The sequence below is a fragment of the Manis javanica genome, chromosome 8 (assembly GCF_040802235.1).
Source record: "Manis javanica isolate MJ-LG chromosome 8, MJ_LKY, whole genome shotgun sequence".
Taxonomy (NCBI): domain Eukaryota; kingdom Metazoa; phylum Chordata; class Mammalia; order Pholidota; family Manidae; genus Manis; species Manis javanica.
This window is the reverse complement of record NC_133163.1, coordinates 112639547-112665415: the sequence shown is the minus strand read 5'-3', so window position 1 is coordinate 112665415 and position 25869 is coordinate 112639547. Positions and strand designations below refer to the sequence as shown.

The 25869-nt window shown below is 46.4% G+C and overlaps 2 protein-coding genes across 2 annotated transcripts in view; one reads left to right on the top strand and one right to left on the bottom strand.

Annotated features, from left to right (window-relative positions):
• HERC1 (HECT and RLD domain containing E3 ubiquitin protein ligase family member 1) overlaps positions 1-16995 on the top strand; it is a 202244-nt gene extending 185249 nt beyond the window's left edge. The window contains exons 68-78 of the mRNA XM_073211953.1: positions 987-1089; positions 2617-2786; positions 4494-4632; positions 6558-6727; positions 7777-7946; positions 8228-8393; positions 9214-9290; positions 10070-10322; positions 10793-10945; positions 13510-13815; positions 16354-16995. Of these exons, the coding sequence (XP_073068054.1) occupies positions 987-1089; positions 2617-2786; positions 4494-4632; positions 6558-6727; positions 7777-7946; positions 8228-8393; positions 9214-9290; positions 10070-10322; positions 10793-10945; positions 13510-13815; positions 16354-16539 (1893 nt within the window). The 3' untranslated portion in view covers positions 16540-16995. The remainder of the gene's footprint in view (positions 1-986; positions 1090-2616; positions 2787-4493; positions 4633-6557; positions 6728-7776; positions 7947-8227; positions 8394-9213; positions 9291-10069; positions 10323-10792; positions 10946-13509; positions 13816-16353) is intronic.
• On the bottom strand, positions 16812-25034 carry FBXL22 (F-box and leucine rich repeat protein 22). Its single transcript, XM_017680862.3, has 2 exons — positions 24436-25034; positions 16812-22883 (listed from the first exon to the last, which is right to left on the bottom strand). The coding sequence occupies exons 1-2, from the start codon at positions 24936-24938 to the stop codon at positions 22415-22417; spliced, it is 972 nt and encodes a 323-aa protein (XP_017536351.3). The 5' UTR covers positions 24939-25034; the 3' UTR covers positions 16812-22414.
• Between the last annotated feature and the right edge of the window lie 835 nt (positions 25035-25869).

The window sequence follows — 25869 nt, the reverse complement described above, 5'->3', positions numbered from 1 at the left end:
ATTTTCGTCTGTTTCAGTACTTCTTTTTAGTTGGAAATAAGTTACTTTTACCAGTTTGGGTAATTCATAGTGAAGTTTAGAAACTTCTGTTGCTTATTCTTAAATGTTCAGTATTCCAGATCTTGATTTTAAATAAGCCATTAATTGCTAAACTGGATGTAAAAATTCAGCAAGTAAAAGCCTCTGTCTCTGTAAACAGGCTGAACAATGTAGGACAACTTCCCATGTAGAGAAGAAGTAGTTACAAACATGTCTCTAGGGTGTTTTATGGCGGGACCGTGAACAATCTTGTAACCTTCTTCTTGCAGCTGCCGTTTCAGCTTATTATTACCACTGAATTATACAGTATGTACCTCCTTTTAAAAAATAATAGAAAGGAAATCCAAGCATATAAGCAAATAAATTTGAAACTATTATTAACATTATTCTTAGATTTCTTGGTTCTGCCGAAGACCTCCTGCACATTTATTTTATGTGGGTTTTCCTAACACATGTAACAAGTGCATGATTTACAGATACTCAGTTTACATTCATCTCCAAATTCACTATGATATATAGCCTATGACAAGTTGATAGCTAGGCTGACGAATATTCAGCTAGGGATACAGGAGCCCTCTCTGGGGAACACATAAAGCAGTTATTGTCACATCTGAAGGCAGGAAAGGTCTAACTGGGAGCAGCCCATGGTTTTGCAGGGGTCTTTAAAAAGCCATAGGATTCTCTTTGGTCTGTGTCACTCAGAGACATGGGGTCCTGGGGATTTTAAAGGCCCCTACTCCCTCATATTCCTTCCCCCCCAGTTCAGGTAGTTTGTAGAGCAGTATGAGAAAATAACATTTCAGAGTGTGGATTTGGGTGGAAACAGGTAGATGACTATTAGTATTTTTATTGGAAGATAATCCTTGAATTTAGACATGCCAGTAGGCAAATTCGGGAGTGCTTTTATTTACCTTTTTATAGTATGTACCTGACACTTTTTATTGCAGAAAGTTGATGTCCTTTGTGGAATTGGAATAAAAAAGGTTGCTTGTGGAACTCAATTTTCTGTTGCATTGACCAAAGATGGTCATGTGTATACCTTTGGTCAAGGTAAGACATTTTCCAAGCATTACATTGCTTATTTTGTATACACATGTGTTATAGAAACATCTGCCTGCCTCTTTTATGGAATGTGCTCTAAATTGAGTCATTTTTTTGTTCTGAGTGACGAGTGGCCACTAATGACCTTCATTCACAAGCTACTTGCTGTTCTGTTCCTCTCTCATGAACTATGAACTGTGTCCTAAGGATAAACTCTCCTCCCCATTGATACCCCTCATTCCAGAGCACTCTTGCTAGAAGAGTTCATGCCAAAGCCCTTCCCCTCCTCCTTTTTGCTGCGTCTGCCGTGCTGCTGCAAACACTGCCTTGATCACCAGAGCTCCTCTGGGTCCTGCGTCACTCCCTAGCCCTTCCAGGGACTAGGCATTCAGGTCTCAAATCTTGTGTAGATTCATAATCCAAGCATCCACAGGAGGATTCTCTGGCAATATATTCACTTTCTTAAGTGGAACTCCTTGGCAAGTTGTAGTGCCTGAGACGTGTGTGGGAATGAAATAATCCGTAAGTGAAGTTTCTAGTCTTGGAAGAACAGATGCCACTGGACTGAGGACAGGATGGTGGTTTGGGGGAAAGAGGTGAGGAACTTAAGTTTTAGTCATCCTGAACTGGGACCATAGACTCTAGATAAACGTATGGAGATACCTGGCAAGTTACCAGGGATTTGGATCTGGAACTCCTGAGATATTGATTATAGAGGTGGAGGTTTGCATAATGGTAGTAATTAAAGCTGTATTAAAAGGCCCTAAGAAATGCTGAGAGAGAATATAAAATGAAAAAAGAAGAGGGTAGGATTCTAGGGAATGTGAGAAAAGGGCAGTTGAGCACAGGAAGAGGACTTAGGTGCATTGGCTTTGAAAGGAATATAGAGAGAGGTAGCCAGTGAGCCAGGATAGTACAGTCTCTAAGCAGCAGGAGAAGCTGAGGCCACGTTATCAGGTCATGTGGAGATCCGGGGACTGGAGCTTGAGAAGAAACTGATGCATTAGGCAGTTAGGAGCTGCTCATGGCTTCGGAGAGAACCATTTCAGTGTAGTGGTAAGAATGGAAGTTAGGCTACAGAAGGTGGCCAAGCCAAACAGGCCTAGAGGATGTGGAACAGCAGAGTTGGCTTGCACTTCGGAGAAGTTTGGCAGTAAAAGTAAGGGGAGAGGGAAGTTTGAGGACAAGACAGATTGGCGTCTTTCTGAGAATGCAAGAACTTTAGGGCTTTTGTGAACTTATGTGGCAGTCCTCTCAAATATGAGGATTCTGGAGGTGCCTCTTGGTTTGAAATAAGCTACTAATTTTAGATTTTATTTTATTTATTTTTAGGAATATGGAGACTGTGACATTTTTCAAAGAAACAGTTTCAAACTTTATTCACTCAGAAGCCAGTTTACCTCACCAGAATAGCAGCTTTTCCCAAATGAGTTATACATGTTATTGCCATTCCACCATAAAATTTCTTTGATTCATTAGGAAACAAAAAAGGACTGTCATGTGCCATTCATATGTTTCCTCTTGCTATTTTTTCAGATCGCTTGATAGGCTTGCCAGAGGGTCGTGCTCGCAATCACAATCGACCACAGCAAATCCCTGTCCTGGCTGGAGTGGTCATTGAAGACGTGGCAGTGGGAGCTGAGCACACGCTTGCTTTGGCGTCAAATGGAGATGTATATGCCTGGGGGAGCAATTCAGAAGGGCAGGTAAATATTTATCTCACTTGCTGCCCTCTCATATTCTAGTAATCTGACAGTGTTCCTCATTTGAGAAAGGGATAAGCTAGGAAACTCATAATAACTACCACAGTGCCTCAAGCACATCACTTTGGCACGGGACTGATTATTTTGTGAGTCCAGTTGTTCCTATCTCTTGATTGTGGCCAAGTAAGTATACCATGGTTTAAAAAAAAAAAAAATCTGACAGTAGAGCAAAGTGATGAAGGAGATTAACTGAGTATAATTGACCCTGACTGGATTTGAACTGCATGGATCCACTTACACAGATTCTTTTCAATAAATATATTGGAAAATTGTCTGGAGATCTGCAACAATTTAAAAGAATACTTTCTTTTCTCTAGCTTACTTTATTGTAAAAATACTGTATATGATACATATAACATACAAAATATGTGTTAATCGACTATTTATGTTATAGATAAGGCTTCCAGTCAATAGTAAACTATTACTAGTTAAGTTTTAGAAGTCAAAAGTTATAAGCAGATTTTCAACTGTGGAGGGTTGTGTGTTGGTGCCCCTAATTCCTGCATTGTTCAAGAGTCAACTGTGTATGTATGCGTCGAAACATATAAGTGCCTGGCATATAGAAAGCAGCACCGTCTAAGTATTTGCTGCTATCATCATCATCATCAATCATTTTTGCTATGGTGATACATGAGATTAGGCCCTAGGAGCATCAGTTGATCTGGGAAATTGAAAGAATGAGACAACAATACTTTCATATTTTATAACATGAGGGTGTGCAAAGTGTATTTGTGTTTGTGCAGGAAGTCTGTGTCACCCCCATTATACAAAAGAGTAAACATCTTCTGAGTGGTTGAGAGGAGACTCAAGAGGTTGATATGTTTAGCCTACCCTATGTATGGCAGAGGGATGGACTTGGGGGGAGATTTCTGAGATGCCTGCTACTTAAGTGGCTTTCAGCTCCACATATTAGAACCACATCCCCTTCCTCCATAAATCCTGTCTGGATCCCTCTGCCTCTAGACCAGGGGCCCTCAGGTTCAACCTCTGTATTCATAGTAGCCCCAACTTGGCTTTGTGGTCTCCTCATCACTATATTAATAGATGACAAAGCTGCTCATTTTTGTGGTTGCACACTGTTTTAATGAGAGGAAGTTGATACTGAAGACACCTTTGGGAGGTCCCTGGTAGGGCCGCCTTGATGTGATTCTCCCTAATGATGTTGAGGTGCTTAGCTGCTGAAATACTGGGTGTTCCAGTCAGACCTAAGAACAGAATCTGGTGATGAGAACTTGCTTCTGTGTATGTTTTCATAATTATTATTTATTGTTAGATAGTCAATCCTTGTTAAAAATCAGGAAGTCACTGTGTTTCAAGTAAAAGCTTTATAGATCATTCTGTTATTTTTTTTGACTTTCCAAGAATTTATTTCCTCTCCAGAAGTGGAATCCAAGAATGTGTTCAGCCACTAAGATTCATCTGCTAGACTTGGAATGGCCTTATTGCTTTCTAGTTTTTAGGAAACAGTGTGAGCTGTGAAGACCATCCTAATAGAAAAAAATCAGAATTAATTTCAGTATTTTAACACTGTTACTTCATACAGATATTAACTTACTCATATTTATTACCATCTAAGACAAATTTCACCATCTTGGCTTCCTCTCTTCCACTTTCTAACTGAATCTCTATGTATTTGTAATTTGTTCCCAGCTTGGCTTAGGCCACACCAATCACGTTCGAGAACCTACCCTGGTAACAGTTCTGCAAGGGAAAAACATTCGGCAGATCTCAGCTGGCCGCTGCCACAGTGCAGCCTGGACCGCACCATCTGTCCCGCCAAGAGCACCAGGTAAGTGATGAAATACCCAGGCTTCTGCAGCTTCTCTTTCAGCAGTACCCGGCTGCACTGTCTGCTTGCCAGTTTCAAACTGCATCCAGGCATCATTCTGAAACCATCAAACCTTCTCCCATGCTTTGTGTTGTTGGCAGTGTAAATACTTTCATAGCAAGTGATTCTCCTGCAGACTTACTTACGAAGCAGTAGCATATCCAAAAGAAGAAAACATATGTAGGCAAACAAAAATGTATAATTTTAGAGAAGCAACTAAGTATTTTTGTTGTTGTTATAAAAGAAGTGATGAATTGTAGCTTTCTAAGGCTTACTGTTATCAGTAAAGATTAAAAGCCCTAAGACCATTTGTCAAATTCTTCACCTCAGGTAACCATTTGAGATGTGATGGTGTCTGTGCATTGGCTCAGCAAAAAAAAACTGTTGCCATTTTACTCAGTGTGTAGCAGGATTTGTAGGCTGTTTCTACCTTTTTGTAGTTTGTTTTCCTTTTAATTGATGATGAAACCCTTATAGACTGACAAAAAGATATAAAGAAAATAAGATGCATATTTGTGTACTTAGCATCCTCCTGTGCACTCTCCCTGATTGGATCCATCTTCCATTCCTCACAAACGTACCATTGCCTTAAGTGTGGCACTTACCCTTCTTAGGCATGTCTTCAAATATGGGCTGTTTCTTTCCCAGGGCCTCACGCTCTTTCTTTCTACCATCCCCTGGTGTCTAGGGCATTAGAATTTCCCTGAAACAACTTTCTGTCTGGGAGCTCAACATTCTTTTTTCCTTTTTGCTAACCTCTCTACTTCTTAGCCACAGACCCTTGGGAAAGACTCCCCATAGAGATTTTTTCCTATTAGATACCCTACCCTGAGGGAGCAAGGAAGGATTGCCAAGTAGATTCCAAACAAGCAGGCAATGGTTTCTCATGAACAGAGTCCAGAATGAACAGTGCCACCCACACACTGACAATTTTAGGTACTTAGGGGCCTCTTCAGCTTCCAGAGGGAGTCGTTTCTACTTCAGGACTATACAGTGTGGTAGTTAAAGGTTCAAATCCTGGAACCACATTGACTACATTGAATCCTGACTCCTCCACTTAAGAGCTGAGTGATCTTGAGATTCAGTTTCCTTATCTGTAAATATGAGGGTAATAATCGTAAATAGCTACAGGAGTAAATGATTCAATTTGTGTGAAGCTCTTAGAGTAGTGCCAGGCACATAGAAGTACTCAGAAAATGTTAGCTTTTTTTAATAGTAATGAAATACCTCTGGAAATTAAGCTGTATAAACCTTCATTTATAGGAAACTCCATTAAGTTGAGTATCTTGTTTTTACTCCTTTGTGTGTTTATAAGAGTTTACCAAGAATATAGTCTTTGTAGTCTTTGCTTCTACAGAGCTTATTCTTACAGTAAAAAGCTTTCATGAATCATGTACCCATATCTTTCATCCTGTCATGGTCACTTCCTGTCAGATCTCTAGTGAGGGTGGGAAGTAGCTCTGCTAAGTTATACCCATTTCCGTTTTCCAGAACTACCTACCTGGTCCTGGCCCACACCTTCTGTTATTTGGAAGATGATAATTATTGAATATGAAGGAAGAATTTGGTTTGTGTGTGTGTGTGTGTGTGTGATGGAGTTGTTTTAAGTCCCATGGTTAAAAGGGAAACTAAGGAGAAATAATGATAAATAAAAAAGATGTTTTAAAAACCAACACAAGTGTATCAAAAATTTAAGATGAATTGATGGATAGAGGAATTGATAAATATGTGATAAAGCAAATGTAGCAAAATATTAATTAGAATTTAGATGGTTGGGATGGATGTTTACTGTACACTTATCTCAGTTTCTCTGTGTGTTTGAAAATTTGCAAAGCGCTAAAAGTAATCCATTTTCCTTTACAAGCGTCTGTTTGCTCCCTGAGCAGGTGTGTCAGTCCCACTGCAGCTGGGCCTGCCCGATGCAGTGCCTCCCCAGTACGGGCTACTGAGGGAGGTGAGCATTCACACCGCACGGGCCAGGCTCCGGCTGCTTTACCACTTCTCTGACCTCATGTACTCGTCCTGGAGGCTACTGAACCTCAGCCCCAACAACCAGGTAACATGCTGGCTTGGGAAGCAGTGCCTGGGATATGCTCATTGGTCCAAGGGCCTTTCTCTCAGCCTTTGGAAAATTCTTCCCTTTTTACTCTGAGGATACAAGAGATGTAGCAAAGGCAACAACTCTGTTCCCATTTCATTGCTGGTTTAGGGACAGTCCAGATACTGATAATTGTCTGCTAGACACAAAGTAGTCTTCTGTGTTTTTGTTTGTCCAAAGCTCAAGAACATATGAATGGCTAAGCTTGTATTTTCTACAAATCCAATATATGATTTCAAAACTTAAGTATGCAAAGGTTTTAGCAAGGTGGTTCTATCAGTGAGACTGAGACATTTAGGGGCCTTCTTACTCTGCTTACAAACAAGCATTCTGGGTCCTATGGAGGGGTAGGTTAGAGAGATCAAGGAAATTTGATTGATATGACTGTCTTTGTAGGACACTAGTAATTTAGAATGAACGCAAGCTGGCTACGTGTGTTTGTTTAATGTGTAGGCATGCCTGCCAAAAGGCGTATTAGCTTGTAAAACTTAGTCAAAAATCATTTGGAAAACCAGTCATGGAGCATATGAGAGATTTAACAAATCATTGTTAGAAATAGGTGATCAGCAAACCAACAGGATACTGTACAGCACTAGGCAGGATTTTAGCAAACTCGTTAGCAGGGGAAATGTTTATGACACAAAGTTAAGTGAGAAAAGCTGAGGGGGGAATTGTGTGAACGGCAGGATCTCACCAATGGGAGAATTGTATGTGTGCACCCTCAGAAGGAAACAAATGAAAGTGCTAATGGGGCCATCTCCATATGGTATGATTATTGATGCTTTCATTTGTATTCATGTGTGTGTCCTTTTTTGTCTTTTCCAAGTTTTTAAAAACAATAATCATGTATTTTTTAGAAAAACTATTTTTAAAAAGTTACTAATACACAGGTGTATGCTTTTAAAGTGCATTTCAAAAAAGAATAAGGTTCTAAAAGTGAGGAATGTTATTTCTCTTAAGCTTTGGACTATACTATTTCTGGTAGATAAGCTTTCTTTCTCTTACAGAATGGTACATCTCATTATAATGCTGGGACGTGGGGCATTGTACAGGGACAACTTCGGCCTTTGTTAGCCCCAAGAGTCTACACCCTCCCAATGGTGCGCTCCATAGGGAAAACCATGGTTCAAGGCAAAAACTATGGGCCTCAAATTACTGTAAAGAGGATATCAACCAGGTTAGCATATGTGTGTATGTCTCAGTAACTACTAGCATTTTTTTTAGATAAACATTTTTACTACCTGATGTCCGTGAGCCCTGGCTTCCTCCTTTGTAAATACAGGATAGCAGTACTTAAATTAGTTCCCAGTGTGGTCACAGTGGGCCTAGCACAGGGTTTAGCTGTTGTTAAGCTGGCCTATTCATTCACTGATGGGAAGATATCTTCTAGTGACCTTTGTGGTGATGTGGGGAAGTTGGTGAGAGTTGTAGTTCATTCTGTTTTCCCTTCTTTTAAAGAGGACGGAAGTGTAAGCCTATCTTTGTCCAAATAGCAAGACAAGTAGTTAAACTGAACGCATCAGACCTCCGTCTGCCCTCACGAGCATGGAAGGTTAAGCTGGTTGGAGAGGGGGCTGATGACGCTGGAGGAGTGTTTGATGACACGATCACAGAGATGTGCCAGGTATATTAGTATACGGTCCCCAGATGAGTTGTCTGCTCAGCTGGTGGCTATTGTACTCTTTCCTGTGATTACTCTGTCTGGCATGTTTTTATAAATGTAGCCAGGTTGCATTTGTGATACTTATATAAAATCATGCTTGTAATGATGTATAGGTGAATTATAACAAGGGTTTATGAAATGCTTTGTTAAGATACTTTACCAAATAATTGTCAGTGCTTAACCGTCTACCAGTGACTCATCATCTGTTGTGCTATCATATTGGCAGAGGAAACAATGACACATATTTACATTTATGTAACAGACAAATCCAGGACCACCCATATGCTCCAGTTTATTCTGATGTTTTAGAACAAAGTAGAACTCCCAGGCTCTAGGGAATTAGAGAAAGAAGTCGAAAGAGTTTGAACCAGTTCTTATAAGATCTACAATGGCAGCTTTGCTTCCAGAACAGCTCTGACCTTCCCAGCTTTGCCTAGTGTCAGGATTTTTCTGATAAGTCCTGGAACTGAAGTAACACTTAGCTCTCATGTATTCAGTCTATTTGAATACCACTATCTTCTGCTCACAGTTACCATAACTCCTGCCCTGGATTGACTTTTTCATCTTAGTTCTGCATATGGCAGGGTATTCTCTACAATGGGAGTTCCTCATTTCATTGTAAACTGAAACCACAAAAAAATTATAAAGATGGCTGATTGTCACATTGCATTATAAATTACTCAAGATATTCTCTTTTCAGTATGATCTTTAATGGGATTGGTTCATTCTCTTGAGGCATTGATTGTCATTTCCTGAAGAATTGTTTTTCTTTTTTCTATAGGAACTTGAAACTGGTATTGTTGACCTTCTTATACCCTCTCCCAATGCTACTGCAGAAGTGGGCTACAATAGGGACAGGTAAGCAATCATCAAGTGTTTATTGAATAACAGTCTACAATAAAGATGATGATGATAGCCCACAGTTACTGAGTGATGTGCCAGGCACCGTTCTAGTGCTTTCCATGTATTATCCCACTGAGTCTTCATTATAACCCAACGAGTAGGAACTGTTGTTATTCCCTTTTCACAGATAAGGAAACAGGCTTCCATCAAGACATACTATTTGTAATGGGAACAACTCAGTGATAATATAGAGGGGTCGAGGAAAGTCAGATTTGTAATGAAACCTGATGACTCCTGTGTTTCTGAAGGCGCACATGGCTTGCCCTCAAGGACTTCTCTGTATCAGAATTCATTAAAAAGCTTTGATATGCCATCAAGTCACAGCACTTAGTATTTGCAATTATACATTACTCCTGTATTTACCATATTTTGAATTTTGGATCTTGCTTCATGGACTTGTAAATGATAAATGAAATGATTTTAGAAAATAGGGCATCCTGGAGCAGGCACCTTAGGATTAGTAGATCAGTCACTTCCCCTTTTATGGTTTTTCTAAAAGTAATTCAAGATATGGTCCCTGTGCTATCTAACACAGTAGCCACAGGCTGTTGAACACTCAGACTGGTTAGAGTAACTGAATAACTGAATTTTAAAGTTAATTTAAATAGCCACAGGTGACTAGTGACTACTGTACTGGACAGCACAGGTCTAGACTAATGCTGTAGTTGTTTGGTTACTTATTTCTAGTGGAAATGAGGGTAGTTTTGTTTGAAATATTTTCTTTAATTCTGCAGGTTCCTTTTTAACCCCTCCGCCTGCCTTGATGAGCACCTAATGCAGTTTAAGTTCTTGGGAATTTTAATGGGGGTTGCCATTCGCACAAAGAAGCCTCTGGACCTCCACTTAGCCCCTCTGGTATGGAAGCAGCTGTGCTGTGTCCCACTCACCCTGGAAGACCTGGAGGAGGTGGATCTGCTCTATGTGCAGACTCTCAACAGCATTCTTCACATTGAAGACAGTGGGATTACTGAGGAGAGTTTCCATGAGGTAAATCCTGGCGTGTCCATGTTTTTGCTGATGTTGACTAGAATTTTTCTGTATGAAATTCAGATATGGCCTTCCACTAGCTGAACCTTACCGTGTGCCATTGCTGCCATTGGTAGGTCAACCCCAGCAGTGTAATAGCTCCAGCACCCAGCTGCTCTGCTCCATCCCCTTCCATCCATTCCTTGTCTGTTAGAATGGAGGACTGAGGGAGCCATGGCAGAGAGGGAGGCCCATAGTGACCAGACTTCATCAAACCTGGTTTGCGGGAATTAAAATTCAGGCTTATTTTTAATTACAGCCAGATGAGTCAGCACATTCCCTGCTGATCAAGCAACCTGAGCAGCTTTCTCTACTGTCTTGTTTTCATCCTTACAAATCTTGATGTTGCTACTGTTTTGGTATATTTTTTGTGTGTAATGTGCTTTTTGTTATTTCTAGCATGTAGTAAAATTTTTTTTTCCTATCCTAAGATGATTCCTCTCGATTCTTTTGTTGGCCAAAGTGCTGATGGCAAGATGGTTCCCATAATCCCTGGTGGAAATAGTATCCCACTCACATTTTCCAACCGAAAGGAGTATGTGGAGAGGGCTATTGAATATCGACTTCATGAGATGGACAGACAGGTGAGATGAAACATTTTGGGAGGCGTTTGTGAATGTTTGCATTCATCTCCAAACAAGAGCTGACTGGTTACTACCAAATTTTGATGTATCAATGACTTGGTAATTAATTTTCATCTATATTTCAGCCCCTATTCAGAGTTCTTTACAGGCCATTTCTCAGGGTCTCCTCTTTCCATACTCAAGGCCTTAGGTCAGCTCTGAATTGGTCTCTGACCTGATTGAGGCCAAGTTCTCACCGTTTTCAGATCCTGACTTCTCCCTTCTCCTCAGTCCTGTTTGTCTTCATCTCTTACTGCACCCCAACCCAGTGTCACCAGTCCAGCTGTGTCATTCGGGGCCCCTGCAAATGAAGCCCCTCAGTGCTAATCTTGCAGTCCCACATAAGTGCTTCTCTCTCCCTCCTGCTGCAGTCAGTCCTTCAAGCCCCAGCTGGGAATGCATCTCCTCTACAGACCAGCTTTCCTCCAATACCTGGAGAGATCTTTTCTGTAATTTAGAAATTCTTTGAGATACCATGTGCTTCTATGCTATGGTCTAGAACTAGGCTGTAGAGTTTGGGTCTTGTTCTTCGATTAGTTTGTAAGACACTGAATGAAGAATGTATTTCATGTGTGTGCGCATGTGTGTGTGTGTCCCTTGTGTACCCTTGCCCTATACTGACATGTGGTAAGCATGTAATAAATGACGAGAGTATGATGAGTGACCACGGAGTTGTTTCCGAAAATGGTTTGTTTGGTTATACAGTCCTTAGTAGCCACTTCAGTAATACTTTATTTGCAGAGTATTTTGAGGTCTTCTCGAGAGCTAGACCAGACTGAGGCTGTAGAGTAATTTGAAGTGTATATCCTAGTTCATTTTTGACAGTGGTTTTGCACCAAGTGCAATAAGAAAACTATATCCCTTTGCTTAGTGAGGGTGGGTCTTGTCAACGATATGTTTATACAGCATGGGCCCAGTATTGTCTGCAGTTCTCGAATGATTTTAGTCCTCACCAAATAACTGTCTGAAAATGCAGCAATTGCCCCGTCTGCCAGGTGTGGTGCCAGGCACCCTCTTGTGCAATTTTCCCATAGTGACTCTGTGAGATAAGGGTGACTGTCACCATCTCACAGATGAAGGCACTGGGTCCAAAGAAATGCACTGATATGCCCAAGGCAGAGCCAGGATTTCAAACCAGCTTTAACCGTGGGGTCCGGGCTCTTCTGGTGCTTCCTCTCAGGGTCGGTTGGCCCTCTGTCATCAGCTGTGTTCTGCTCACCCTCACTTGTTCCTTTCTCAGTAATGAGATCTCTTCCTCTCCTTCTTCCTCCTCGTCCCTCAGAACCCAGTGTTCTTCCCATAGCTACTCTCATACCTCACCTAGAACCAGCCCCATACCTCAGCCTCATTTCTTTTCAGACAGCCTTTGGTTTGTATTCTACCAGGCATGACAGCTTGTTTTTTGGCAGAGTTTGGCTGGCGTATTCCTTTAACAGCAACTAGGCTGCCCTCCCCGCCAATCCTGTTCCTTAGCCTTGGGCATGACAGTCTTATACCAGTCACAGCCTTGTACCTTCCCCAAGCGTGGCTCCCTGACCGGTTCTTGGGCTTGGTTTTGTTTTTTATCATAGATAGTTTTGAGTTGGCCAAGTTTGAAGAAGTATGTATGAAACACACCTTGAGCAGTGCAGAGCCCATGTGGAGGCTGAGCCCTGCTGCGGCCCAGGCAGCCCCCTGCCCAGGCCCAGCCAGCCCCTGATGGCATTGTGCTGAGAGAATAGAAGCAGCTAACTCCCCAGTCACACAGACTTCCATGCCATTATTCATTTCAAAATCTCACAGTAGTCATGTGAACAGCAATTATTTGCCTTATTTTTTTTTGAGAGGGCATCTCTCATATTTATTGATCAAATGGTTGTTAACAACAATAAAATTCTGTATAGGGGAGTCAATGCTCAATTTATTTGCCTTATTTTTAAGATGCAAAAAATTTAAAGAAGTGGTAGAGCTGGGATTCAGAACCCAAGTCCCAGTTAAGCTCTGTGCCCTTCCTACTGCCTTCCTATGAAAGGACTTGGCAGTTTCACGTTTTTATTTGTACTTTTCTTTTTTCTACAATGAGCACAAATAATTTTTAGAAACAAAAAAAATGTTCACAAAAGAAAAATATAAATTACAAAAGCAGTAGAAACTAGTTACATCTTCCAAGAGCTTCTTCCCCTGATGAGGAGACAGTATCCCACATAGCCCAGTTTAACACCAGGCAGCCCATGTGATTAGGAATACGAGTGAGCGGGGTTGGCATTGGGGAGGTCCCTAGTGGGCTGGGCTTCGTGCGGAAGGGAAGGTGGGCTCCTAAATTGACTTGCACTGGGAGCAGAAGGAGCGTACGAGCCCCACAAACAGAGAAGCCCTAACCACAGGTCAGCAGCGTGGGGAAGTGGCCCACTTGTGCCTGGAGCTCTGAGGAAAGGGGAGGGTCTCTGGAGTGAATGAGCAGGCAGGAGGAACCCAGCCCACCTGGGTCCCCGATGGGTGCCCAGCCTCTGCACACGTGTGGAATGAACAACCTCTCTTGGGAGCAGGTGGCTGCAGTCCGAGAAGGGATGTCCTGGATCGTCCCCGTGCCGCTGCTGTCCCTCCTCACAGCTAAACAGCTGGAGCAAATGGTGTGTGGGATGCCTGAGATCTCTGTGGAAGTACTGAAGAAGGTGGTGCGGTACCGGGAGGTGGATGAGCAGCATCAGCTGGTGCAGTGGTTCTGGCACACGCTGGAGGAGTTTTCCAATGAGGAGCGGGTACTTTTCATGAGGTTTGTGTCTGGAAGATCTCGACTACCAGCCAACACTGCTGACATTTCTCAGAGATTTCAAATCATGAAGGTTGATAGGGTAAGTAAGCTATTTTTAATCCTTTAGTAGTGCTGCCTTTAGTTGCTCCCTGGTTGGTTGTATGTTGGGGAAACCAAACTGTGACCATCAAGTAGGCCTACCAGTTCAGTCTTAATGCTTCAAATTTCTAGATTAGAAACATGACGTAACTTCTGTGGTAAGAGTCTAAATGGATGTAGATAGCACACTACAACTGACAACCTTCACTAAATCTTCCAGTATCTTCCTGAGTGAAAGCTAAGCTGGCAGAGGGGTCTTCGTGTCGCATCTGCCTCTTATTTCCTATGTCATTTCATTGTATGATTTGTGTACTGGGACAGTTTTGTTTGTTTATTTTCCTGAAGATGCTAACCATTAACTGGTGTACGTGACGTGCAGAGTAGCAGTGCCGTGCTCTGCAGCTACTTGTGTGGCAAGCGTCATCAAGCAGGCAGTGCGGCGTCTCTGCGGCCCAGGGAAGGGCCCCCATAGGCAAGCTCCGGCCCAGCTGCTATTCTGACAAGTGGCTTAAGAACGAAAGGACTTAGAGCCTCATGCTGCTGCCATAGTCGTTTTTCTGAAGCACCCATGTTACCATGCCATGCTCCTCCTTTCAGACTGTTCGGGGCCCCTGCATTAACTCCAGGATAAAAGCTGACCCACCTCAGCAGCCTTACACACCCCCACAGTCTGGCCTCTGCCCTGCTTTCTGATATATCCCCTCTTGATACTTACTATGTTCTGGCCATAATGGGCTTCTTGTCTTTCTCTCCAGTAGACCGTACTCTTTAGACTCCCATGACTTTGTGTAAGCTGTTCCCTCTGCTTTAGTAAATTTTCCTTCACAACTGTTTCCATCTATTTCTGGCAAGAGCTCATTCATCCTTCAGCCCAACACAGTGTCACTGCCTCCTGGATGCTTTCCTGTGCCCTCCGACCATTCCTGGGGGCAGACTTCAATCTCCTTCTGTCCACCCCCTGGATATTTGGTATGCCCCTCAAACTCAACATGAGCTTAGAAGTGTCTCTGTGCCTTCTGTCACCCCACCTGCACCCTAAGACCTAGGCAGTCCTGCAAGCAGGGCCCATGAAATTTTCCCAGAAACAGTAAGGAGAGTCAGGCCTCTTCATACCAGCACCCTTCCCACCAGCGTAAGCAGGCTTCAGTGTCTGCCTTCGTGTGCTCCTCCAGTAACTCCTCCTGAAGGTGGCTGCAGCCAAGGCTGTCCCCCGCCACTGCTTCCTGAAGCTGCCACCTGGGCTGCACTCTTGCACCAGGCTTGCTGGAGAGGGCACGCACAGGAAAGGCTATGAAAAGAGCCTCCCATAAATTTTCTGCATGACTTGCCAGAAACTAAATTGTAAATCTGTTTTGTTGCTTCTGAGAGAGGTGCAGAGGGGGAAATCATTTGCTTTTATTCAGCTCTGGAAAGAATCTTTGCCTCATTTCTATCCCAGACTACCCCTGCAGTCCCAGGAGTTAATCCACCAGTAATTAATCCCCTGCCTGGGGGTTTTCAGTCTTAAAACTGACCACTTTGGGTCTCTCCTTTGTGACTTTTAGGCCATTTCTCCAGTTTCCAATCAGAGCCACCTGATTCAGTGTCTTTGCTCGGTCAGATTTTCTGCATTCAAGCTTTCTTAGTCATCTCTGGTTCTGGCATAGTCACACTTCTGGGCCCTCCACCTCTCACCTCTTCAAAATGTACTCATCTGGTATAGGGCTCTGAGGGGGTGGGGGTGGGGGCTGGCTTCAAGGAGTTGAACAAGGAGAGGGCAAGTTCTTTTTTAAGAACTGATTTTAAAAAGTATAAAAATAATGCGCTATCATTACTCTTATTACAAATAGTTTGGAAAATAGTTGTGTTTGCAGGGAGGGACAGGGATCTACTAGTAGCCATTTACACCTTCCACCTTTGAGTAATTCTTCCCCGTCTTTGCTTCAAGCATACACATTTTGCATGATGTATTTAGAGTTTTGTGTTCTGCTTTTTTTCACCTAACAATTTATCCTGAGCACCTTTCTCTTTTGCTGCTAGTCAACATAGTCATCAGTTAAATGGATGGACTGGGGTTTAATTCATTGCCCTGTCTTTACCTGAGCTGCGTGCTGCTGTGTGTTGGCAGGTGAGGGGTGCAGACTGCACAGTTAGGGCAGGGGGGTGTTCCTTCCATTTCCCTGGCTCTGTTGGGGGAGCTGTATGGCAGCGTCAAGCTTGCACCCTTTTGGTGAAAGGGAACGAGCTCCACCGCATTCTTACTCTGGCAGGTACTTTGTGAAGCGTGTTCTCTCAAGTAATCCTGCCACTTTGCACATGAGCCCTTGGGGGAGTGAGGAGAGGAAGGAAGCATCTTCACCAAAAGCCTGATGGCCAGCAGACAGCAGAGCGCACACTATTCCTGCCTTGGCCCAGTCTCTCCTTCTCAAGTGGGCCATGTCCATGGAGCCCATCTTGAGGGCGGGGAGAAGTGCTTTCCTGGGGCGGTGGTGATGGGTGGCTCCACTCGCCTGTGACCCCCTGATGCTACAGTCACTGCTCTGGGTCTCTCTTTCCACAGCCTTATGACAGTCTGCCTACCTCACAGACCTGCTTCTTCCAGCTGCGGCTGCCCCCCTACTCCAGCCAGCTGGTCATGGCCGAGCGCCTGCGCTATGCCATCAACAACTGCCGCTCGATCGACATGGACAACTATATGCTCTCACGGAACGTGGACAATGCTGAGGGCTCGGACACCGACTACTGACCACCGTGGGCACATGCATCCTGTTTTTCTCAATGCTCACTTCCTACTTAATGTTGATACACTTTTATGGTAACTACATAGATGTTTTAGGGACATAAACCAACATTATAAACAGTGGCCACATTTAGTTACTCTAAATGTAACAAAAAAATTAGATGTTTTTATTTTTCTGTGATTGTACAAAAAAAAAAAGACAAAGTGCTCTCAGTCAGGTTTTTCCCTCCATATTTTTGGTCACTTTTGATAAGTTTGCATGGAACTATTTTGGTGCATTTTTAGTTGGGAATGGTACATTTTTGTAAACCCACCCAGTGAACATGAAATTGTACATTGTGTATAATTGTTCATTAGAAAGAACAGTTTTACATGAATATTCATATATTTATTTTGTTTTAATTTTAATTGCCTGTGCAGGGTTCCTTAAGCAGAGAAATAAAGCTGACTCAAGAATCAGAATACAGGCTGCTTTTGTTAACCTCCAGTGGAGCTTCCGACTGAGGAAGAGCAGGCTCGCAGGCCAGCCTCACTCTGACAGCTTTTTGACCCACCAGAAACATTCCTTCACACTGAGTGGGCTTCGCCTGGAAGTGCCATAGCAGAGGGCCATGTGGTATGGCAGCCTCGGGGGCTGGTAAGCCCCTATTCTTACTGTTCTGCTCTCACATCCTGGGTCTCTCACTTTGCTTCCTCACTCCAGGGCCCTTGTGTCAGCCACTGGGTCCATCCTCTCAGCAGCACCCTTTCTGCCTGCCCAGCTGGCTTAAGGTGTAATATACTAATGGAAGCCTTTCTTGAATAGCCCCAGGATACTAGTATGAGGTGCAGCTCTACTAGGCGAGGAGGAAGCTAACCAAAGTGATGTGGTTCTGACCTTTTCTGTGAAGAGTGATGATAGAAGGAAACAGCAGGGCAGGTTACAGTAACAGGCTGTCTCTGCAGGAAGGATGGCCAAGTGGAAGGTGTACAGAAAGGACAGCCATTACTAGTAGGTACTCAGCACTCATGAATGAGTACCTGCGAGAATGAGTGAATGAATGTGTGAATTAGTTTGAGAAGTAACGAGTGGCTTTCATTTCCTTAAGTGACGGGTGGCAGGGAGGTGTGCAGAGGGCTGGGGAAGGAAGGCATTACACCCCTGTTGCTTGAACCCAGCCCTTGAGGCCCCTGGGAGACGTGCTTCTTTGTTCATGTCAGGATGAGAAAGGGCCTGTTTTAAGAGGAGCTGTGAAGGCTGGGACTGCTGGGAGTGAGTAAGGAGGGCAGGGCCTTTGGGTGGCTCGTCTCCTTCATCCAGAAGTTCATGTACAAGCTGCTTCCAATGTACTTCATGAATAAGGTCAAGGCTGACTGCCTGCTCAAATGAGGTGCCAGACAGCCTTGCAGACAGTTGTTTTCTACAAGAAAGTAGAAGTTGTGTGTTTTCAAAGAGAAGTTGGAAGAAAATTACGGTTTTGTTGGGTAAGATGATGTGGTACATGGATCTTTCCCAGTGTGAGTGTCTAACAGTATTTTGTATGATGGTAACTTAGTTTTATTGAAAAGAGGCTACAGTTGGAATTGGAGGGAGACACCTCTCCCTCAGGGAGCTTCTGGGTAACCCCAGGGAGTCTGGGCAGAGACAAGCCTTTAATACTTGACATGAGAGCTCAGTCAGTAGGAGCAGTGAAGGGCTCTGGGCAGGCAGCACCTGCTCCAGGGATGGGCCAAGCCTCTGGGCCAGGAGGAACTTCCCTTGGAAGAGAAGTGTGTGCTGCTGAAATCCTGGACAGTACAGCTGAGAGGGTGTATTAGGGCCTTCTGGGCGGGTTCCTGGTAACAAGTGGCTCTTCACTCTTGCTGGGCTGCACCGAGGATGTGCCGAGCTGAAGGATACACCTGCAGTCTCAAGAGGTGATTTTAAATCAAAATAATGCCTTGATCTTTGTGAGGCTCTGGCCTCTGCCGCCAGAGTTTGGGCTGGACTGAGGGGCAGGGGCACCCTCAGCAGGCTGATGCTCACGGTTCCAGGTCCTGCTGTCAGGCCTGATTGATGGCTTCTCAGGAGGCCTGACCCTGCGAGGAGAACCTGCACAGATGCCTTGGGTCATATGCTGTTTCTTTGCTAGAAACCCGTCATCTTTGTACTCAACTTTTGGAAGGTCTGGGAGAGAGACCTGTGGGTCTCTGATCTGAAGAGCTGCAGTGGGCCTAGTGCTGGTGTTTACTTTCCTAAGTTCACTTTTGGCCCCTGTGGAAGCTTGGGCAGTATTTTTGTTTGTTGGACTCATTCAGATAACAAATGCTTGCAGTTTTATGACCCTTGAACAGTCAGTCTTGAGAGAATTTGAGCTGCAGCCTTTAAAATTGAAGATTTCCCCAGAGACCGTTGAAGGTGCCGTTTTGTTCTGGGCCTCCCAGCTTTGTGGCTGTTGCTCAGGACTGCTGGCCATGAAACCTGCATCTGGTGAGCGTGGTTTTCAGCAGGAAGCAAGTCTTGGGTGTGGAATCCTAGAGCTCGAGGAGTTCCAGAGGGAAGGGGTCAGACAATTTCTACCCTTTACAGACCAAGAACCCAAGGCCCGGAGAGAAAGAGTGCTGGATCAGCTTCCCCTCAGCTTGCTGATGATGGAGCCAAGGGGCTCAGTCACTCCCCTCCAGACATTCTGCCTGTGCAAAAATAGGCCAGTGTGTCCTTATAGACAATCCTCAGGGCACCTCCCGCCAGCAGGCTCTGCCTCCCAGGGAGCAGTCAGGAGCCCCTGGCCTAGCAGCATGTGGCCCCAGCCTCCTTTGGCACTGAGGTACCTGTACAGACCAGCCAGCAGCACGTGTTGCTCTTCACGGGGCACTGTCCTGCCTTGTTTGAGGCTCTGCACCCTCTCCCTAACTTTTCCTCTGTGTGGCCATTGGCTGCTTTGGCCAGACTTAAAGTGAAAAGAGTTAGGAGCTGGTGAAAGCCTGTGGTGTGTTGTAGTGAAGGCTATGAGGGCACAGATAACCCCCAAGCCATCCATATCCAGGTGACTCGGGAACACAGGCTCCCATCCCCCACCCCCTCTGGATGCGCCTTGGGCTTCCTAACTCGGCCTTTGCTGACTGTGCCCGCTGGACTGGAACCTGGGGAGCTCAGGTCAGTCTTCCAAGCTGTGCTCAAAGGCTCTGTCCCCCATCAGGTGTTCACCCCTGTGCTGACCCAGCTTACTTCTTCCCAGTGCCTGGGCCTCATGGCTTCTGCCAGGCACTTGGCTTTTCCAGCCCCCTACATATATGAAGACTCCTTTCCCTGCCCCTACCTCCAGGCACTATAGATATAACTTCATCATGGTGTCACAGAGAAGGTACTGGTCATAGTTTACAGAAAAAGAAATGGTGGCTCAGAGAGTTCATAACTTGTCAGCAGTTATGGGCAGCAGAGCTGGGAGAACACCTAAGTAAGGACTCCTCAGCTGTGAGGTTCTGACTGGAGGGTGTCCAGTGGGGAGGGCCAGGCTCAGCACGTGGCCACACCCAGTTAAATGTTAATTGGACAAATGAGTCAGTGGATTAGTTAAGTAGGCAGTGCACCGTGTTCTATACAAGAGAGAAGAATTTGAAGGTTGTTCTTAGATTAAGCAGGGCACTGTGTTTCATCAGGTGCTTGCTTAGTGCCTGGTGGCAGGAACAGTGACTTTCCAGGGCATTGTGGAGAGCCTTGAGCATCTGTCGGTGTCCACCTCTGGGAGTACCTCTCCTGGCCCTTGTCTCAGGGACCCGAAGCTCCCCTGGAGGGGTGGGGCCAAATGAGCCCAAGAAACAAAGTTGGACACAAGTGTCAGCACAGCCCTGTACAGTATACAGGGGTTACTAGATATGGAAGGATGAGTCAGCAAACTTAACTTGAAGAGCTTCCATGGGAAAGTGGGCCTCGGGGATGCAGGTCACCCCACTGAAGCTGACCTTGCAGTGACCTGTGCTTTCCAATCTCAGAATCCTTACAAGAACCCTGGAAGCAAGATTCTCTAGCTATCCCCATACACAGATAAGAAAGCTGAGGTTTGGAGAGGCCTGACCTGCACTCTGTCAGAGGAGAGCCAGAAACTAAACCAATTTAGGCATCAGGGCCTGCTGGGAACTGGGGCTTATCAGAGATGGTGAAAGCAAAGCCCTGGGGTTTAAGTGGCTCTGTTTTAAACAAACATTTAACCCCCAGGAAGCCTGGGCTTGCTTTCAACATTGTTCACGATAGGGGGAGAAAAGTACAATTCCCACCGGGCTTCTCTCCAGAGTCCAGAACAATGGTGGGTAAACTGGAAGCCTGCATCTCTTAGGCTAGCGGTGGGCGGTCTTATTCCACTGCCGCTGGTGGCCTGAAGAGGCTGGTTGTCCCCACACTGGAATGAAAAGGGATTACTTTGGGCTGGGGCTCAGTGAAGGGGCCTGCTGGCCAGCAACTGAGGCCTTCAGCAGTCCCTGGAGGCATGGGGTGGGGTGGGGTGGAGCGCTGCTTGTCTGCCCACAGGTTCTGCCTAGAAAAACTTAAGGCCTCTGGGCCGTACTTGTATATCATCCCTGTTAGGGGCAGGCTGGGCTGGGCATCTTCAGCTCTGCATTCACTCTGCTTCAGCCACACGGACCCCCTCTCTATTCCCCTAACACCAGCCATGCTCCTAGCCTGGGGCCTTTGCCCTGGCTATCTCCTCTGCCTGGAATATTTTCCTCCCCATGGAAGGCTGTTCATCGGCCTCCCTCCTTTCATATATTAAAGGCCACCTCCTCAATGAGGCTTACATTGGTTAACCCATTTTAAGTTGTTTCCCCCTTCCTCAACTCTTGCCGGCAACTCCCAGAGCCCCCTACTCTGTACTTTCCTCCCAGTACTTATTACCTTATATACCAGTTACTACCTCTTCACCCGCCCCAGAACATAAGCTCCATGAGAACAGAATTTGTCCTTTTTCCTCACTGTTTTCCCAGCATTTGGAACCCGTGAATAGGGATAAAGAGCCCTTTTCACAAAGATGAACACCTGACCCCAGGTAGGTAAAGGGCCTTGGTTACAGCTGGTGATGGGTGGAGCCGGAGGGTGGGTATAGCCCACCACTCCACAGTCCCAAAGATTTCCCCATGTACCTGGGACCCGGAGGCTGAGTAGCAGAGCTTTTACTTTGGTGGCTAAAAGTGAGACATCAGTGATTAAGTCCCTGATTTGAAGTCCTGGCGTGTGCACACTTCCAGGATATCCAGCAGGTAAAAATTCTAACTTCGTATCCGTTTATTATGGTTTCATTATCAAAGGATTTAACTGAGCCTGCTGCTTTTGTTTTCAAATATACTTTGGGTTTTTTAAATGATTTTCTTCTATATGCAAAAGGATAGCGATGCAGTTTACAAATCAAAAAATAATTTTCTATAGGGCGTATGCAATCACTCCTAGCAATGCATCTGCCCGAGGAAAGGAGCAGGCTGGTGTGGACGTGGAGTAAAGCTACAGGTGGGCACCGGAGGCGGGGGCGCCTAGGCGTCTGCCGCCAGGCCACGCTGGGAGCCTCCTCTCGGGGTGGCGGGGTCCAAGGCGACCTGCGGTGACCCGGGCTCCTCCCCTCGCAGCTCCGACAGAGGCCACTTTACGAAGGGAACCTGTGATCGCGCCCCGGGCCCCAAACAGCACTGCGGGAGCTAATGGTCGACCGCTGGGGTCATACGCCCCGAGTGCCCCGGCAAGATGGGCTTAGATACCCCTGGTGGCAATCGCAGTCCCCGTGGATGGGGTAAGCGCCTTCTGCTCCCTCATGGAGGCGGACCCGCAGAGAAAGTTGCTGTTTAGTTAGCTAGAACCACCGAAGTGTTTTCCAAGCATCCATCCGGTCGTTTAATCGCGCATTCGTCGTATGTATAAAATAGTAATGTGAGGTAGGCTTTAAGGATCCCCATTCTGCAGACGGGGAAACCGACGCTCATAAGATGTGGCGACAGCCTGGGAGTTGTTGGAGTTAGGGTTCGCAGCCAGGCTGCTGCTTCGGCCTGGAACGCCACGCCAGGTGTTCCTCCCGTCGCCCGGGCCTAGAGCGGTAGCAGCTTGCGAAGGGCCGCGCGGCGGCTGGTCGGGGATCATGGCCGCGCTGTGCTCTGCGTGCAGGGCCAGGCGCGGGCAAGCGGCGCGCAGGCGGCGCAGGCCGGCCGCGCTCACGTTGCGGCAGAAGTCCACGTGCAGCGTCTGCAGCGCAACTCCGTGCGCCGCCACGGCTGCCAGCGTGCGATTGGTGACGCGCGCGCAGTTCTCCAGGCGCAGCGCGCGCAGGCGCGGGCAGCAGCGTAGCAGGCGCGCCAGGCAGTCGTCGGTCACGTGGCCGCAGCCGGACAGCGTGACGGTTGCCAGATTAGGGCACCTGCAAAAACAACGCGGAGACCGCGGGCCAGGGCCGGGAGGATGCTGTTAGCGCCTGCCCCGCCGTGGAGCTCTCCGGTCGAGGAGGCCCCCTAACAGCCAGGGAGGCGGGGCAGGGCTCCGCACCCATTTATAGAGGAGGAAATGGGCCCAGCGAGTTTAAGGAACTTGCCAGCAATGAAGAAGCAAGGTTGAAAGAGTTTAAATATTTGGGCTGGGGACACATGGTGGGACAGTAGCGGAACTGGGTGTCTCAGCACGGAAACCTACCAAGCTTTTTGCTCTTTGTGATGCCAGGTCCCCTTGGTGCACCTGTGGCGTCCGCACCGCACCTCGGCTTGGGGGAATTAAACCTGGTTCTCAGAGCAAGAAGGGAGTAACTTCGGGGAAGTTTACTGTTGGTCTCCAACCCTCACCCCCCACATTTCACTCTCCAGTCTGATTTCGGGACCTTGTGAAGCCCATACAGATCGCCTGGTCCCAGTAGAGCCCAGCCAAATCCATCTTCTGTTTTCTTACTACTGCCTTGAAAAAAGAAAGGGGGCGGGGGCCACTACACTATTTTCTTCCATTCTGTTGTGCTGCCAGTTAAGAGCACCTGCTAAACCTGGGCGGCAGCAAACTGGCTGAGCCTAGTTTGTTAGTAACCAAGGGGCTGGCTATTCCTCAAAGGCAGGCCAGGACTGGTGAAGTCTGTGACCTGTATGGCTGCTCTCCTCAGGAGGTTGCGACGGTGCGGGGAGCTTTGCCTGAGGCTCAGCCTCTGCCCGCAATAGGGCTGACAGATCCTATACAGGATATAGTTAGGACACATTTATACCAAAAAATTATTCTACCTGAAATTCAAATTTAACTGGGTGTCTTGATTTTTTGCTAAAATCTGGCCATTCTAGATTGTTGGGTCAGTCACGAAACCTCTCAGAGTTCTGGTTTGCTCATTTGAAAAACTAGGCTAAAGCAGCCTCCTTCCTGCCAGGGGTGCTGTGAAGATTAGGAAGTTTGTAATGAGGAAACTGTGATTACTGATCATCACCCCCCGTTCTCCGAGCCTGGCCTGGTTCATCTAACCCAGAACACTGCAGCTCTCCTTCCCTGGCTGCATTTCACAAGCCTTGGGGTTCGCTTGCTAGGGTAAGAAAGGAATTGCGAGCTGATTGCTGAATCTAGGAACTTTTCCCAAGGCCTCACCTTGAAAAGTCAGGCCCCGCTTGACCCACCCAGAACTTAATGGCTGCCAGGGAGGACAGCTGCCGAAGGACAGGGACAGCTGAAGCCCGGTTCTTGCTCACTGCAGCGGCAGCAGCTCCGGGACCTGTGAAGCTAAGAGGTGGACGGGCATTTGTTTCCCCTGTGATTTAACCCATTATCTGGGGCCTCCGCTGTGGACAGGCCTGGAGGGTCCACTGTGGACCTAGACTGAGGCTCCCCAAGGCGGAGACATCTTGGTCTTGTAATTTGCTGTTCCCTGCCACCCCACCCCACCCCACCCCACCCCGAAGCCTCACAGAGCCCTGCATGCCTGCAAAGCCAGCACTGCTCAAGAGGCAGCCTACCTGTCGCACACCTGGAGGAGGAAATCATTGACCAGGCTCTCGTGCCGGCTGCAGACGCTCCTCTGGAAGGCGCTCTTGAGCCAGTCCTCAATGCTGCACACCTGCACGCGGCTGGAGTACCAGCAGATGGAGAGGCTTCTGAGCGCGGGGCTCAGGAAGAAGTTGTCCTTCTTGAGTTCAATGAGGGACCGAAAGTGCAACAGGGGCCAGAGTGCAGGGTCCTGAAACACATCCTGGAGCTGGAGGCAGGTCCTGGCGAGGTTCTTCCTGCTGTCCTTGTCCAAGAAGGAGAAGAGGTGCAGCAGACACTCCCGGTTGAGGTGGGTGATGTGCATGGTGTGCAGCGGCCACACTGAGTGTGACTGGAGCCCGGGGACCTGACCTACCTCCTGCCCCTCCTCCCCAGCTCTGGGCTGGTGGACATATATGGTTGAGGAATGGTGTTTATTTTTGGCTAACAACTGGTGCTGAGGCTCTGGGCTGGGGGGGCAGGATCCAGGCATACATGCAGGGTCTGGGGTTCAGTTTAATGTAGAGAGGAACTGAAAATCCTGGCATAAGAGCAGCCTATTGAAGTTAGTTTCCTTAAAAGGGATTTCTTTTCCTATTAGTTGACAATTGTGTCTCGCAGAGAGCCGCTCCGGTTTGGCTGTTCCTGAGGCGTACCTGGAAAGACCACCGATTTTCTTGACTTCTCAGCTGGCTGTTTTTGGCCTGAGTTGTTTCATAAAACATTGATCTGAAGTAGCTTATCTTTCCAAGGTTCTTCTGTATATGTGACGCTTTATACTTGTTTATTTGGCTTTTCATTTTTCCAGTTATATGTCCTATTATATCTAGTCGGTATTTCCCAAAATGTCAGGATGAGTGAGGTAGCTTTTAGTACAAAACCGCTTGAAATGATTTTAAGCTGCAAGTATGTTAGTCTGAGCTTGCCCTTTAAAGCAGCCACGCCCCACCTTCTCCGCGAAAGCCCTGGGCACGCTGCCCCACCCCCCACGCCTGTAAGCCTAGGCCAGTGCTTGGAGGGATTAGCCATTAAATTCTTCCTTCCTGTACGAGTTGAGATTTCTTAGTATATTTCCTAATACTGCTTCGCTCCCAGTCTTACACTGGGCCCTACCACAGGTCCCCACCGTGGAATCCTTGCTTCGTGCACTGCTTTGTCTGGTGGGAGATGCTGATAGGAAAGCCTGCGTTCTGCCTATGCAGTAGTGAGGGGAGGTTTTTCCTCTGCTTGACCAGGGAACCATCACCTCAGTGGTTATGTTTGTTCTCCCATTTAATTGAAATTGGAAGGAATGGGAATACTTCATGCGGAGTTGAAGCAGTTTTCTGAGGCAACAGATGAAGCCACTGTGCTAAACCCCCTTCTGGAACTAAGGTTTGGTCAGGCCTGCTGCGGCTTTGTCTTCAAAAGCAGAATGCAGCTGA